This window comes from Chlamydotis macqueenii, chromosome 3 (assembly GCF_036417535.1).
Source record: "Chlamydotis macqueenii isolate bChlMac1 chromosome 3, bChlMac1.mat, whole genome shotgun sequence".
Classification (NCBI taxonomy): Eukaryota; Metazoa; Chordata; class Aves; order Otidiformes; family Otididae; genus Chlamydotis; species Chlamydotis macqueenii.
The window spans coordinates 82,672,738-82,685,984 of NC_141558.1; the positions used below are offsets into that span (position 1 = coordinate 82,672,738).

Here is a 13,247-nt window from a genome sequence, read left to right on the forward strand (position 1 = left end):
TAGCTCCTCCTGTGCAGTGAAAGAAACTGATCTCAGTTCATGGATCTATGCTCTGTATTTTCCCGGGATATCCGTCTATTGGCTTAGTTTAAGACCATTTTCTAAGAATACCTAAATCAACACTGTTTAATTTTACAACCCTCAAAACCAAGGTTTATTGCAGTGTTTATAAAAGAATTTGAGACTCTACAGATTTGAGTTGTTCTGAGACTTTTTGTTTTCTTGTGTTATTGTTAAATCCTGTACTGTTGCTTGGAGAATGCATTCATTTACAGAAAAGCTTGCAACAGACCAAAGCTGGCATCTTTAGGCCGTTGTAATAGTAAGTGGCTAAAATTGAGAGAATGACAAGCGTTAAATATATTTCCAAGTTTTATATGCACTGGAGTAGTGAGTGCATATATTCGATTGTCAATGGCTGACTGAATGTGGGCCTCTCCAAATCTGGTATTCCATTATGCAGAGACACGAGTGACTGAAGGAGTGCTTGTAAAATGTCTTTCCTTAATAACTGTGTACTATTCTTCATTGCTAATTCATCCTCAGCTTTTACTAATGCATATGGAATACTATGGAGGTGTTAGTGATACTTTTCAAAATAAAGCCTTAGCAAAAAAGACCTGATGCACTCTGGAGGACTTTTTCCAAAAGTTTTCATTCTGAGATATATCAATTTCATTTTTTACTTCCTTTACTGTTAAATCTCACACAGAATTTAACAGAAGTTGGTTAAGAGGTACAACTTCCTTCCCCTGAACATTTTGCTGAAAGTGTATTAGTATCAAAGTGGATTATTAGAGCCTGAAGCTCAGACCTTAATCAGGAATTCTACAAAGTAATCAATTCTTGATGGAATTTTTGTTCTGCTTGATAATAGGTATTTATACTCAGCTTTCTTGCACTTGTGTCAGCAATTTCTGGGTGTATGGGGACCAGAGGATGTTGGCATTTTTTGGTGGATTTTTTTTTTTCCATGAAGATCAAATGAAGTGAGAGTCTGAGCTGTTTGGAGAATCTAACTGTGTAATTACTATTAAAGAGTTGTCAGTGTGCTTGATAGTGATAAAACGCATAAGACTTATTCCCAGCTTAGTGTGATTTTGCAGATAAAGGTTTAGAACAAGTAGAAGTTCCTGTGCTAGGCAATGAAAACACTTGCCCTTTACTAATTGATGCTAAAAAAAAAGAAAAAAAATACCCACAACTTACAAAGTTATCTTGCACTGCTAGCTAGACAGGATTATTTTTCTTTTTGGAGAAAATCTACTTATGTATTGCACTTGAGTTTTCCTGTATTTGTATCTGATACAGCCAGTGCTTATTGGTTTCTCCTCTGTTTCAGCACCCAAAGACAATGAAGAACGTGTGTTCCGGGAACGTATGCGCCCCAGAAAGCGGCAGGGTGCTGTGCGACGCAGAGTACATCAGGTTAATGGGCACAAGTTTATGGCCACCTATCTTAGACAACCAACATATTGTTCGCACTGCAGAGATTTTATATGGTATGCCTTTGCTTTCTTTGCAACTTTGCATTGAAGAGTTAACATACCCTCCTGTTTTGCTGAAGTACAAATGGTGTAGAGTAGTAGTTGTTTTCCTCTTCGTGTTAATATTAAGCTGTCATCAGTTTTGCAGACAATAATAAAATACTGTTAAACTTCCATCACAAATGTTAGAATTTGTTGTATTTGTGGTTTTTTTTCCTGTGAGCCACAAAATTCAGTCTTTTCCTGTCTAGTACACAGTATAAATTCTAGGTAGACAGCCAGTCTTGTGTTTTATAGGTGCCTAAGTGTAGATTTAATATTAGACCTTTACCTTTTACCAAGATGACTGAATTCTTCTTAGGTGCTTAAGTATCACCATCTTCCTCCTAGGAAATGCCAAACTCCTATACATCCTCCTGAAGTTATAAGTAGGGGAATATTAGACTTGTAATGATCCAGGGTTTTGCGTGCTCAGTGTACAGGATCTGTCTTATTACAGTGTATGTCAAGAACTCCCTTGTAGAAATTATTTACATTAGTTTTGAGTACTCGCAATTTTCAGATAGGGAAAAGTGGTGGAGACATTTAGTTTTCAGTTATTTTTCAGCAGCTCTATTCATGTTTTCCAAAATTACTTAGAGATACTGATTTGCACCATAATACATATAAGATGTGATGTAATCCATAATTAGTATCTCTTAGGAGTGTGCGATGGATCAGTCTTTCTTAATGTGAGATAATGTGAATTCTACATGAACTCAACTACATTCCTCTGAGAAATATTTGTATGTTAGGCTTTAGGTTACCTCAGATAATTTCAGGAAACAATATTGGCAAATGCAATCTTCTGTCTATTTTAAAGGCCTCCTTATGACTATTTTACTTGCTTGTGGCTTTTCTCTCTATGTACCCTTTGGCTTTGCCTATTTTATTAGAGCAAACGTATCTTTACTTCTGAATCCCTTTATGACCCATCTTCCTACCTCTTACCTCTTAGCAGCTGAAACGTGGTTCCTACTTTGAACTGGTGTCAGTCTAGGCATGCAGTTATCAGATGACTGGTTGTAAGAAGCTATTATTTTAAACTTGTGCATGTCCAATAAAGAGAGGAAAAAATGCTTTTCATTTTTGAAAATATATATTCTTCATTTTCTAAACCACTGTTTTATTTTCAGGGGTGTAATAGGAAAACAGGGATACCAATGTCAAGGTAAGAGAAAATCTAAAGGGGGACAGTTTGAAAATATGTATTATGTTATAATATAAAAATAATAAGGTATTTTCATGAAGCATTATATATATCTAATGTTAAGAATTCAGCACAAGATGATCAGAATAAGTTTGTCTCACCAAAGTTACAGTCTTTACAGTAAGTCACAGGAAGATTTTTCAAAACTGTTGGTCTTAGGTAGTGTATATGAGGTAGGGGCACAGCTGGTGTTGCTGAACAGCAGATCCTAGGTATCTCTTGACGCACATCCTACTAGGGGGGTGTATCTGCGAATGTTGGTGGCTTCATTTTTCACTTCTTGCATTTTAAAATGGTGAATTCTTTATTCTGCTTAAGATTCTTTGTTTAAAAATGCCAGACAGTTGCAAAGACTGTAATTAAATAGATGAGATAATTATAGAGGTCATCATGAGAGAAGGTTATAGCAAAGACTACAGAAGTGTTTCATTTTCAGCTCCCATTTTTCAACTCAGTTTCTTGTCCTCTTAATTTTTTTTATGTAGTCATTAAAATTTTTTTTTAAATTTTTTTTGTTACCTCTTGGGATGATGTTTTTCTACTCAATTCTCACCTGACAAGTAGAAATAATCACGTTAGCGGTGATTTTTCAGTTACGAAAGACTTGTTGAAATCTCATTGTAAATAAATAAATGCAAATAATGGGTTTATGTGCTATAATAAGAATTACGATATTAACATAATGCAGAGGTTCCTTGAGTTCTGATCTTTTTCTTAGAACAATTACCAAAGCTAGAAGAAAATTAAATTCATTATTTCACTCTGTTTTTTTCTCTTCACTTGATGATGTTGAATCACCTAGTACGATAGACATTGCAGTTTTTAATCTTATCTGTCATATCTGCAAATATTATTTATTGATTAAGCAATCAGTATGAATATTGACAAAAGATTTTTCGCCTCCTGAAACCTTTTACTGTTATCAACTTATGATACTGTGTTACAGAAGAATGTTCTACTTAGTTATTTCTCTTCCTTGACTTTTATGATGAGATATCTTTATGTCTCTTTTCCTCTGGAAGCTCTTCAGACAGCAATTGTTTTTGCCATTGTGTCTCATATAATGTAAGATCATGGACTTTATCAGATACAGAAATCAAACATGCAAAAATTGAGAAAAATTGTGGTTAATATTTCAGAAGATAATTTATGGGTTTACATTCTGAAATTTTTACAAGATATGCTTTAGTTCTCTTAAAATTCATTGGTCTTTTGAAAGTCCATTATGTTCTGCCTTTGTAAGCCGGATTTCGTAGGACTCCCCAAGTCACCAGTCACTTGAAGCCTTTCAAATCCCAGAATTTCTAGTCTTCTGAGATCAGTCTTTTGCATTAAAGTCAATCTTCATGAAAACACATTTTTTAATCTGGTTTTTTTTTTGTTTATAGTTTGCACTTGTGTAGTCCACAAGAGATGCCATGAACTTATAATAACGAAGTGTGCTGGCTTAAAAAAACAGGAAACTCACGATGAGGTAAATGTTTATAAAATAAATTTTCTAGATAAAACTCTGTCTTTCATCTGTTCAAAGTAGTGCCATCTCCTCTGTTTAAGCAATAATTGTTACAGACTTTTTTGTGCCCTTCTGGTCATCTTGTGATGTAGCATTTACTTGGGAATGACAGATTACCATAACAGTTTCATGTACATGGGAATTATTATACAGCAATTTATTTGTACTTAGTAAACTTATAAAAATATTTGAATTCTTAAAAGTCTCAGTGAGCTCTTTCCACTCCTTTTCATTTTTAACATTCTCCATTTCTGAGTTAATATGAGTTTTGTCATTTTAATTCAAAAGAAGCAGAATGGGAGTCTTTATCCTCTAACTGCATTTTGTGTGGCTGATAGGATAAGCAGTATGCTTGGGTATATTGCATCAACATAGAAGACTGCCCAGAATTTGCTTGCAAAGTCTCACCTCAACAAAGACTGCATCCAAACTGTCAAAATGTAGAACAAAAGCCATCCGCATATTGAAGAAGGCCCATGGATATTGTATAAGATGGTAGTGATAACACATGGTACTGCATAGCTAACGGGTTTTCCAGCATGATTACTTCATTAACACAGTATGTGCTTCTTGTTATCGTGCATTTAAATAAATAAAAACATCACCCAAAAATGGAATTAACTGCCTTCAGAACTGTACTTTCAGGGAGGTAAATATATCTGCCAATGGCACGTTCGGCTCTGGATCGGAAGAGAAAGCAAAGCAATCTTTTCACTTGGGTTAAAGATCTCTCTCAGCTAACATGGCCCTTTTAAGCTTGCTTAGGAAATTAATATTAATTTCTGTGTACAATCATACACCAGGGAGCGATGTGACTGCTGTTGTGTTCAGCTCCCTTAGACTCCTCAGCTTTGGCGTATCCTTTTATAGCTGAGTTGATAGGGAACAGTGGACGCGGGGAGTGGGTTTATGGTTTTTTTTTAAACAGTTGTAGCCCTCAGCTTTAACCAGTGAATGCTTTATCTCATACAGATTTTTTTTTGTTTGTGTTTTAACATAACAGTTAATGAACACTCACTGTCCTTTTCTGGTTTGTGCAACAGCAAGGGCTGCTATCTTTCACCATGGAATTAGGTGAGGTAGTCTGTCAGGGATCCCAGTTCCTTGGCCACACAGAAAAAGCACATTTCTTAGTTTTATTTGTTAAAAACATACATTTATATGCTTGAAAAAAGCCTAATTTTAAGTTGCAAGTCAGAGTTATGTGTAACAATGGCTTTAAGCCACTCTTTCAACTTTGATATGAATTTGACTGAGGCACTAACTGATCTCATTCTTCCTGTGCAATTCACTACCATTTTTTATACTGGAAGTATTCTTTAATATATGGTTCATAAACAGTATTTTACGTCTGAAACTTGATCACTTGCATAGGATTATGATAAAGGACTGTGTTTGGCTAGTGTTGTTTTTGCAGAGTACTCACAGGAAGATACAAAATCTTGTGTAGATTTATATTCCCAGGCTCCAGACTGGTGGAGACTTGTATGCTTTGCTGATATAATGCTCTCATTGTTTAGAAGGGGTACTAGATCACTGGAGAGAAGCCAGTGGAAATAGGAAAGGGAAGGAAAAACATCAAAATAAATCTCCTGCTGTGCAGTGGCTACTATAAAAACTTATCAATGACATCCTTTAATTACTAAGTAGTTGTACATTGGAATGCCTGAACATGATAAATTATCATTGTCATTTTCATAGTCTAAAGAAGAGTGGGATATGAAAAGGTAAAGGGGTTGTAATATATTTCTCTGTCTTAGTTCTGTATTAGTTCAGCCTCCTACTCCTAAAACAATTGGGAGTGACTTCCTTGCCTTCCCCATGAAGAGATCTTTCCTGATAGCTATCTGTTTTTTGTTCCCAGAAGTACTAGGAAGTAGACTTCAGTCTACTTTATCTCTTAGACGACAGCAGCCCTTCCCTCTCTTTTCCCCAAATAAAGTAGTGAGAACAACTCTGGAGCTGGAGTATATCTAATGCAAGTATATCTAATGCAAGCACAGACCTATTTCATTTTGTTTGAATTCTGTGTGGTTTCAAAACGTAACAGGGCCTTGGCATATACTGATTGTAAAGAAATTAATTAGAATGAAATATGCTGTGCTCTCCTTTTTCAGCAAGTGGGATCCCAGCGTTTCAGTGTCAACATGCCTCACAAGTTCAGCATTCACAATTACAAAGTGCCCACCTTCTGTGACCACTGTGGTTCATTGCTCTGGGGTCTTTTGAGACAAGGTTTACAATGCAAAGGTAAGGATTACCACTTCAGAGCTTATCTTTTTGTTTGTGAGAGCAGTAGACTTGGAAAGGCTTCAGGTTCAGGTTATTCTGTCTTTTCCAGCATGTACAGAAATTAATAGAAAGTAAATAGCAGACTGCTGTAGGGATTTCCATCACGATTAGAAAATGGTCCTTTACCCTGTCTGCAACGCCAGTCAATAACAGATGCGGAGGGCAGAGGTGCAGAAACATATTTTGCACTCACTGCTATGTAGATTTATTGCCATATAGGAAATTAGAAGTTGACAGAAAATTAGGAGCATGAGAATTTAAATCCCTTCAGCTCATATACCTTTTGTGTTTTCATAGAATCATAGAATTGTTAGGGTTGGAAGGGACCTTTAAAGGTCACCTAGTCCAACCCCCCTGCAAGGAGCAGGGACATAATTTTCAGGTTTGTGGTGATGGTTGTTAAACTTTTAAAACATCATTATCCTAGCTACTTTTCCCTTTAATACAATCTTCAAAAATTACTGTTATATATTGACTAGGCTGGGCAGAACCAGTCCTGTGTGCCCATATCCAGAAGATGAGGTATTCTAGCTAAATCACCCTTGTGATTGTCTGCCTAGCCCCTGTATTCCCGAGAGTAAAGGATTCATTATGTTCTGCAACTTAAGAACTGTGTACACAGTAAATGTATGTGAAGTTACTGCTGGAAGCTCCATTCATGTTATTTTAACTAACAGAAATGGTTGGTTCCATATCTCCTAGTTTCAACTAGATCTATATATTCTAAAAGGGGGAAAACAGTTGCAAAGGAAAGTAATATTTTAGAAATAGTGAATAAAATACTTCAATTGGTGGGTTGATGGTAATGTCATTAAGATTGTCAGATCCTTAGAAAGTAGCACCTAATGGAATTATAAGCATTTTCATTTTCTTACACCTTTATGAATGGGTAGATCCATCTTCATAAATACAAAAATCATTTTATGTACACTTCTCGAAAGCAGAAACATGGAGCAACATGTATATGTGTAAACATGTAATCTATTAAATATATATTTTACAGTGTTTAAATGAGATGTAACTGTGGGTGAAAGTCAGACCTAACGCTTCGTGTCACAAATTGGTGTGCAATAGGGAAAGAAGAAATTTCTTTCATGGCGAAGTGATAGACAGTGAGAGCATTCTGAAGTTCAAGCTTTCCCTTGTAATTCTAGCTGTTGAGCAGTAATAAAATGTTAGACTCTAAATATTGTTACTTTGCTACTATTTTGTTCAAATACTATCTTAATTATGGTGGAGATCTGTTCAGACAAGATTTTTCAATTAAACCTGATTTTTTTCTCTTTGATTTTTAGTCAGAGCTATAGTATCTCTCCACTTAACCTGTGAATGTATTAGTTCACTTTTATATTCTTTCTCAAGTACCATGGTGCTTCATTTCATATTAACTGTAGAAAATATTGTTATTTCTCATATATATGCAGCGGATATTTACTGTGCAGCGGATACGTAGAAACAATAGTTCAGAGAGCCTACATTGCTTTCTCCATGTTCAAAAATTAGTGCCTATAAAATTGCAGTATTATCTGCATGAAATCTAGAACTCACCTAACCTGGAAAAGTTGTTTTCTCCATGCTTTATTTTCTTTCTTAACAAGTGCCAAACAATGCTCCCCTCTTCAGAGATGTACTTAGTTGCCCAGTGTGATTATTAACACCAGGAAAAGTATATTTCAGAGGTTTTTTATTTTTCTGTTTTTTTCAATGCTTATTCCTGTGCTTCTTTTTACAAAATATGTTTGTGAGGTTGGACTGTACAAAATTTTCCTGCTTGCTTTATTTCAAGCAGTTCAGTTCCTCAGTGTCCACTGTTATGGATCCTAGATCAAACATTTTTATTGTCACTGAGCTTTTGTCACTGAATATACATGCACTGAAAATACTGTGTGTAGCAATTTCTTGTTGCTCTTCTTCTGAGCTGAAGTGTACTTGAAGAGGAAAGGCACCTGCTTTCTGAAGCACCTGGTTACTGCTGCAGATGCAGTGCCTGCCTATAGTCTCAGAGGCAAATGTGGTTTCATTCTTTATGGCTTTATATGATGAAGGCATTGTTGAGGAACAATATAATGAAATGCAGCTTTATAAATACATGCTTTTTGATTTTTTTTTTCTCTAAAAAGTAATTAAGTTGAGGAATTTGAGCAACTGAGTGTTAAGGTAGTATTGGATGACACATGCAGGTTTGCTTTCTTTATGCCTTGTTCCACAAGAGGGCAGTGAAGTCTAAGACAAAATAGGCCATCTGCTCCTAACAAATCCACACTATGCTGTTTTTAATGGAGCTATGCTCTCCCTCCTACCCCAAAACCTGGAAGCAATGTAACCTTTTTTTCCTCTTACTAGTATGCTGGTTTCAGGAGACAGTATTTAAGAGAAAGAGCTTAGCAAATGGATTGCCATCTAAAGAAAGAGAGTGTTCTCACAGTGCCGAAGACTTATTAAAGCTTAAAACACTGTTGGTTTTATGCCTGCCTATATTAGGAGTTAATCTACTTGAGTAAAATAGAGTAAAAAGCAATAATAGATGAGGAACTGATGTTGAACTCTCAGTGTGAGCACAGGAGTGGACTGCTAAAATCCGAGCTCTGAAGGCCTTTTCTTCTAATTCAAATTCTATTTAAGATTTGCAGGATCATTAGATATTTTTGTTTGTTCCTGTGTCTGTTCTGGGTACTGTGTGAAAGCACTGTTCTGCATTATTATAGCAGAAGAATGATAACCAGGTTAATAGTTTTATATTAGCATTCAGGTGTCTCTGCAAATCCAGCGAAGTATATTTCCACTGAAATCATATTTATTTGAAAAAAGTTATTGGTAGGACCAATTAAGGCCTGATTTAAGTAAGACAAATGTGTGCCAAGGTAGTATTTAATTTACTCTATTACTTAACATTTCATTGCAGTTTGCAAGATGAATGTGCATCGACGCTGTGAAACAAATGTGGCACCAAACTGTGGAGTGGATGCTAGAGGCATAGCTAAAGTTCTTGCAGATCTTGGAGTCACTCCAGATAAGATCACTAATAGTGGGCAGAGGAGGAAAAAGGTAATTTTACTATGTAGTGCCACATAAGAAATAAGTATGACTGTATTGTAACTTTACTAGTTGGGATTCAGTCCCACTCACTTGACTTGCAGAAGAATTTTTTTTTAAGTCACTACAGAAGGAAGACTTTGGATTTTGATTTATAAATGCAAATCATCTATTCTGAATTCTGATATGAAATTTATTTTGACCTGCTACAATTTTGCAAACCTGGAGTCTAGAAGGATTTCCCCTTTTTAGTTTTCAGGAAGGAGACTTGACAGAGAGACAGTGTCTGACACAACAGTTCATGAAAACATAAATGTCCCTTTGTCTCAGAATTGACATTGGATAATTGATTGATTGAGACATAGTACTACTCCATAATGTTGTAAACGCTGATAAATGAGCCAATGTGCTGACTCTCATGAAGAGGAGCTGTTTTCTAGAGGATGGTTCCAGACTTATCATCAATATTATATGAAGAACTAGGTTGTTCTAGAAATGAACAGCATAGGTCACCCCAAGTACATCCAAAGTTGATGGAGTTATTCTGGGTTTGTAATATGTATCCTGGATCAGAATTTGGCCACACTTTCTGTCTCTCTTTGCATGATTGTGATGACAGACCCATTGCTCTCACTTACAGAAATAGGCAAATTTTACCGTAATTTCTTAAAATATTGACATTTGGTTCTGTTCATTTTCCTAATTATTGCACACTTGGATCCCTTGTACACTATTTTAGAATGTGGCAGAAACATAGAAAACTCAGGAATAAATCAATTGATGTGTGACTCCTGGGGAAAGATGTCATGTTGTTATTGCATGAGGTAGTTTGCTGTGCTTGCTGATGCTTATTGTAGTTAAATGTGTTTACTGGATAGATTTCTACATAGGCTTAAGGTGGCTATTCAAAGCTTTCCCACTCACTGGCTATGGTTATTACGTTTATGTCATCTTAAGAACCTATTTTTCTTTGAATTACTTGTTCTTTCTCTGTTTGTATTATGTTCTCCATTTGATGTGATGCCATCTACTGTAAGGTTGAGGTCCTGCCAGTGAGAATCTATAGGGGTAGAACATCACTTTTCTTCATACTTTTACTTGCAAAATAATGTTGTTAAATTAAATTTCCTCTTGGCATGGGAGGATCTCATAGCTGAGTACCCTTTTGGACTTGTTCTTAGCTAATTGCAGGTGCAGAGACTCAACAGCCAGTTCCTGGAAGCGCATCCTCAGAAGAAGATAGGTCAAAGTCAGCACCAACTTCTCCATGTGATCAAGGTTGAACATCTCTTTTTATTTCCTAGCTGATATATATTGTCACATATTTTCCTTCTTTATAAGGAGTAAAAAAGCTATCATCCCCAGCCTTTGCAGAACTAAATCAACAAAGTAGTTACCACAGGAAAATGGAGCACTTAAGAAAGTTATGAACTGCAAAAACTTTTTTCAAGTGTCTACTTCTCATTTCACTTAAAACTGAGAAATTAAGTGGCTTTTAAAGGGAAAATTATAAAACAGTAATCTTAAAATATTGTGAAGTTTACTAGATGAGTCCTTGCCTAACCAAATACCTTTATGTAAGGAGGTTATGTATTCTGTTGCAAGAGTTAGAACATTTTAAATAATACCACAGAACTTGAGAGTGCCTTTATCTATCTGAAAAGCTTCTTTCTGTTAATAAGTTTTTGAGATAAAATTGCCTCCTTGCAATTCATGTTGGTCATTTGTGATAATAAAACCTCTGTCCTGTTGGCTGTGCTAGCACGTCTGTGTGGTCTCTAGAGGCTTCATAAAACTGTGATTTTTTTTCACACATAGATTTGGAGACAAATATTTTAATCTTCACTGATGTGACCTGATTTCATTGAGGTGAACAGCCTGATTGACAGAACCTCTATGTCAGCAGCACTTTTTGAATCTGATCTGACTGATGTTTTTAAAAATCAGAAGTATGCGATGTATCTTGTGTACCATCATATATGTAAACTGATGAATGAAAAATCTTTACACCAAGACATAGGAAGACAGATACTTCTGTCTTCTGTCTTCTTTGAAAATTATTTACAATTTAGACATTTCTCACCCTTATTTTTAGGGAAGAGGCTTCCAAAGCTCCATGGTAATAAGTACTGTAAAACTCTGAGTTCAGAACTGATTTAAATTGTCAACCTTTTTGTTTCACAGGCAGCATTTTGGTTAAATAATATTTTTTAAATATTTGATGTTTTGCTTAAGATAAGAACACAGAATTTGTCCAAATTCTCTCTTAAATTTCACTTTCCTAGCTGTCCAGTAAAGTTGTTGCTTCCAAGGCCATCAGGCAGAAGTACTATGCAAGAAATTGAGGCTGATCTTGACTTCCATTAGTCAGCAAGACTCACTGTGTTTAGCATTGAGAAACCTTCAGAATCATCTAGCAGATCCACAGAATTGCTGCTTGAAGTGACACTAGGAAGTGGTCAAATACTTTATTGGCAGGCGTCTAATAACAGCTGGAGCCGAGTAAGGTGCTCCATTCATGTTGCCTCCAAGGACTGGGACGCCCAACTGTCCTTTGAACTTTTGAAGATAAAACTCTAAAATACTGAAGCAGGAAGATGAGTAAGTGCTGCAGGAAGATAGCAGTATTCAAAACAAAGTACTACTCTGTGGTACAGGAACACTCAAAATCTCTGAAACAACTATTTGGCCACTATTCTGACTTATCTTTCAAGTTTTGAGTATGTCATTCTCTTAGGTTCATTTTAAAAGTCCACCCTTCCTGGTAGAGCAGGATTTTGGCTGATTACTGTAAGGTGGAGAAGCAGTTTGCTTAAATGTGTATTCTTAACCACAGAATCCACTACGCAGCATTCAGGGATGATGAATTTCCCTTCCCAAAACTGATAGAGACTAACGCAGGCTGTTTTTCTGATGTTTGGTTAAAAGGAACACATTTTCTCACATTTCCACAGAAATCAAAGAGCTGGAAAACAACATTAGGAAAGCGTTATCATTTGACAACCGGGGAGAGGAACACAGGGCAACAGCTACAACGTCAACAGACAACCAGCTTAAACCTGGGGAGAATGGTGAAAATGGGGAGGTCAAACAAGCCCAGACCAAGCGAATAGGCCTTGAAGAGTTCAACTTCATCAAAGTATTAGGGAAAGGCAGCTTTGGCAAGGTAAGTAGCTTGCTTTTTTTTTTTTTTCCTCCCCCTGGTGTTGCAGGATTTTTTTGACTGTACTGCTTTGAAAGTATTGATAGTGACATTCAGAAAATCCTTCTACTCTAGCGGTTTCCTTCCATTCTTTACCCACTAGGTAAAAGCAGCTTTTACCCCACAGATGAGGAATGTCAGCCTCCTGATCAGATGACATTTTCTGTGCTTTAACTCACTTCATTAACTAGAGTCAAGCCTCTTGAAACACAATGTCAATGGTTCACTGAAGTGAAGTGCAGACATACATACAGTTACATACATACTGATCAACGAGCAGGACAAATCAGTCCAGGAATAATTCTGTGGAGTTCTGAGTTCATTCCCATTCTACATAATACTGAGTTCAAGATTACTTATTTCACAGAACTGTTTGTGTGCTTGTTTTTCTTCAGTGGGTGTGTTCAGTGCTGGAGGAGGCGGAACTCAAGCATTTCCACTCAGATGTGATTAGTGCAAGAGGCTTAGACA

General features: G+C 36.2%; 1 protein-coding gene across 1 annotated transcript in view; it reads left to right on the top strand.

The window, feature by feature from the left end:
* Positions 1-13,247, top strand: part of PRKCE (protein kinase C epsilon) — a 302,674-nt gene that overhangs the window by 185,220 nt on the left and 104,207 nt on the right. The window contains exons 3-9 of the mRNA XM_086743822.1: positions 1,343-1,502; positions 2,663-2,697; positions 4,125-4,210; positions 6,367-6,499; positions 9,444-9,586; positions 10,756-10,852; positions 12,529-12,740. Of these exons, the coding sequence (XP_086599948.1) occupies positions 1,343-1,502; positions 2,663-2,697; positions 4,125-4,210; positions 6,367-6,499; positions 9,444-9,586; positions 10,756-10,852; positions 12,529-12,740 (866 nt within the window). The remainder of the gene's footprint in view (positions 1-1,342; positions 1,503-2,662; positions 2,698-4,124; positions 4,211-6,366; positions 6,500-9,443; positions 9,587-10,755; positions 10,853-12,528; positions 12,741-13,247) is intronic.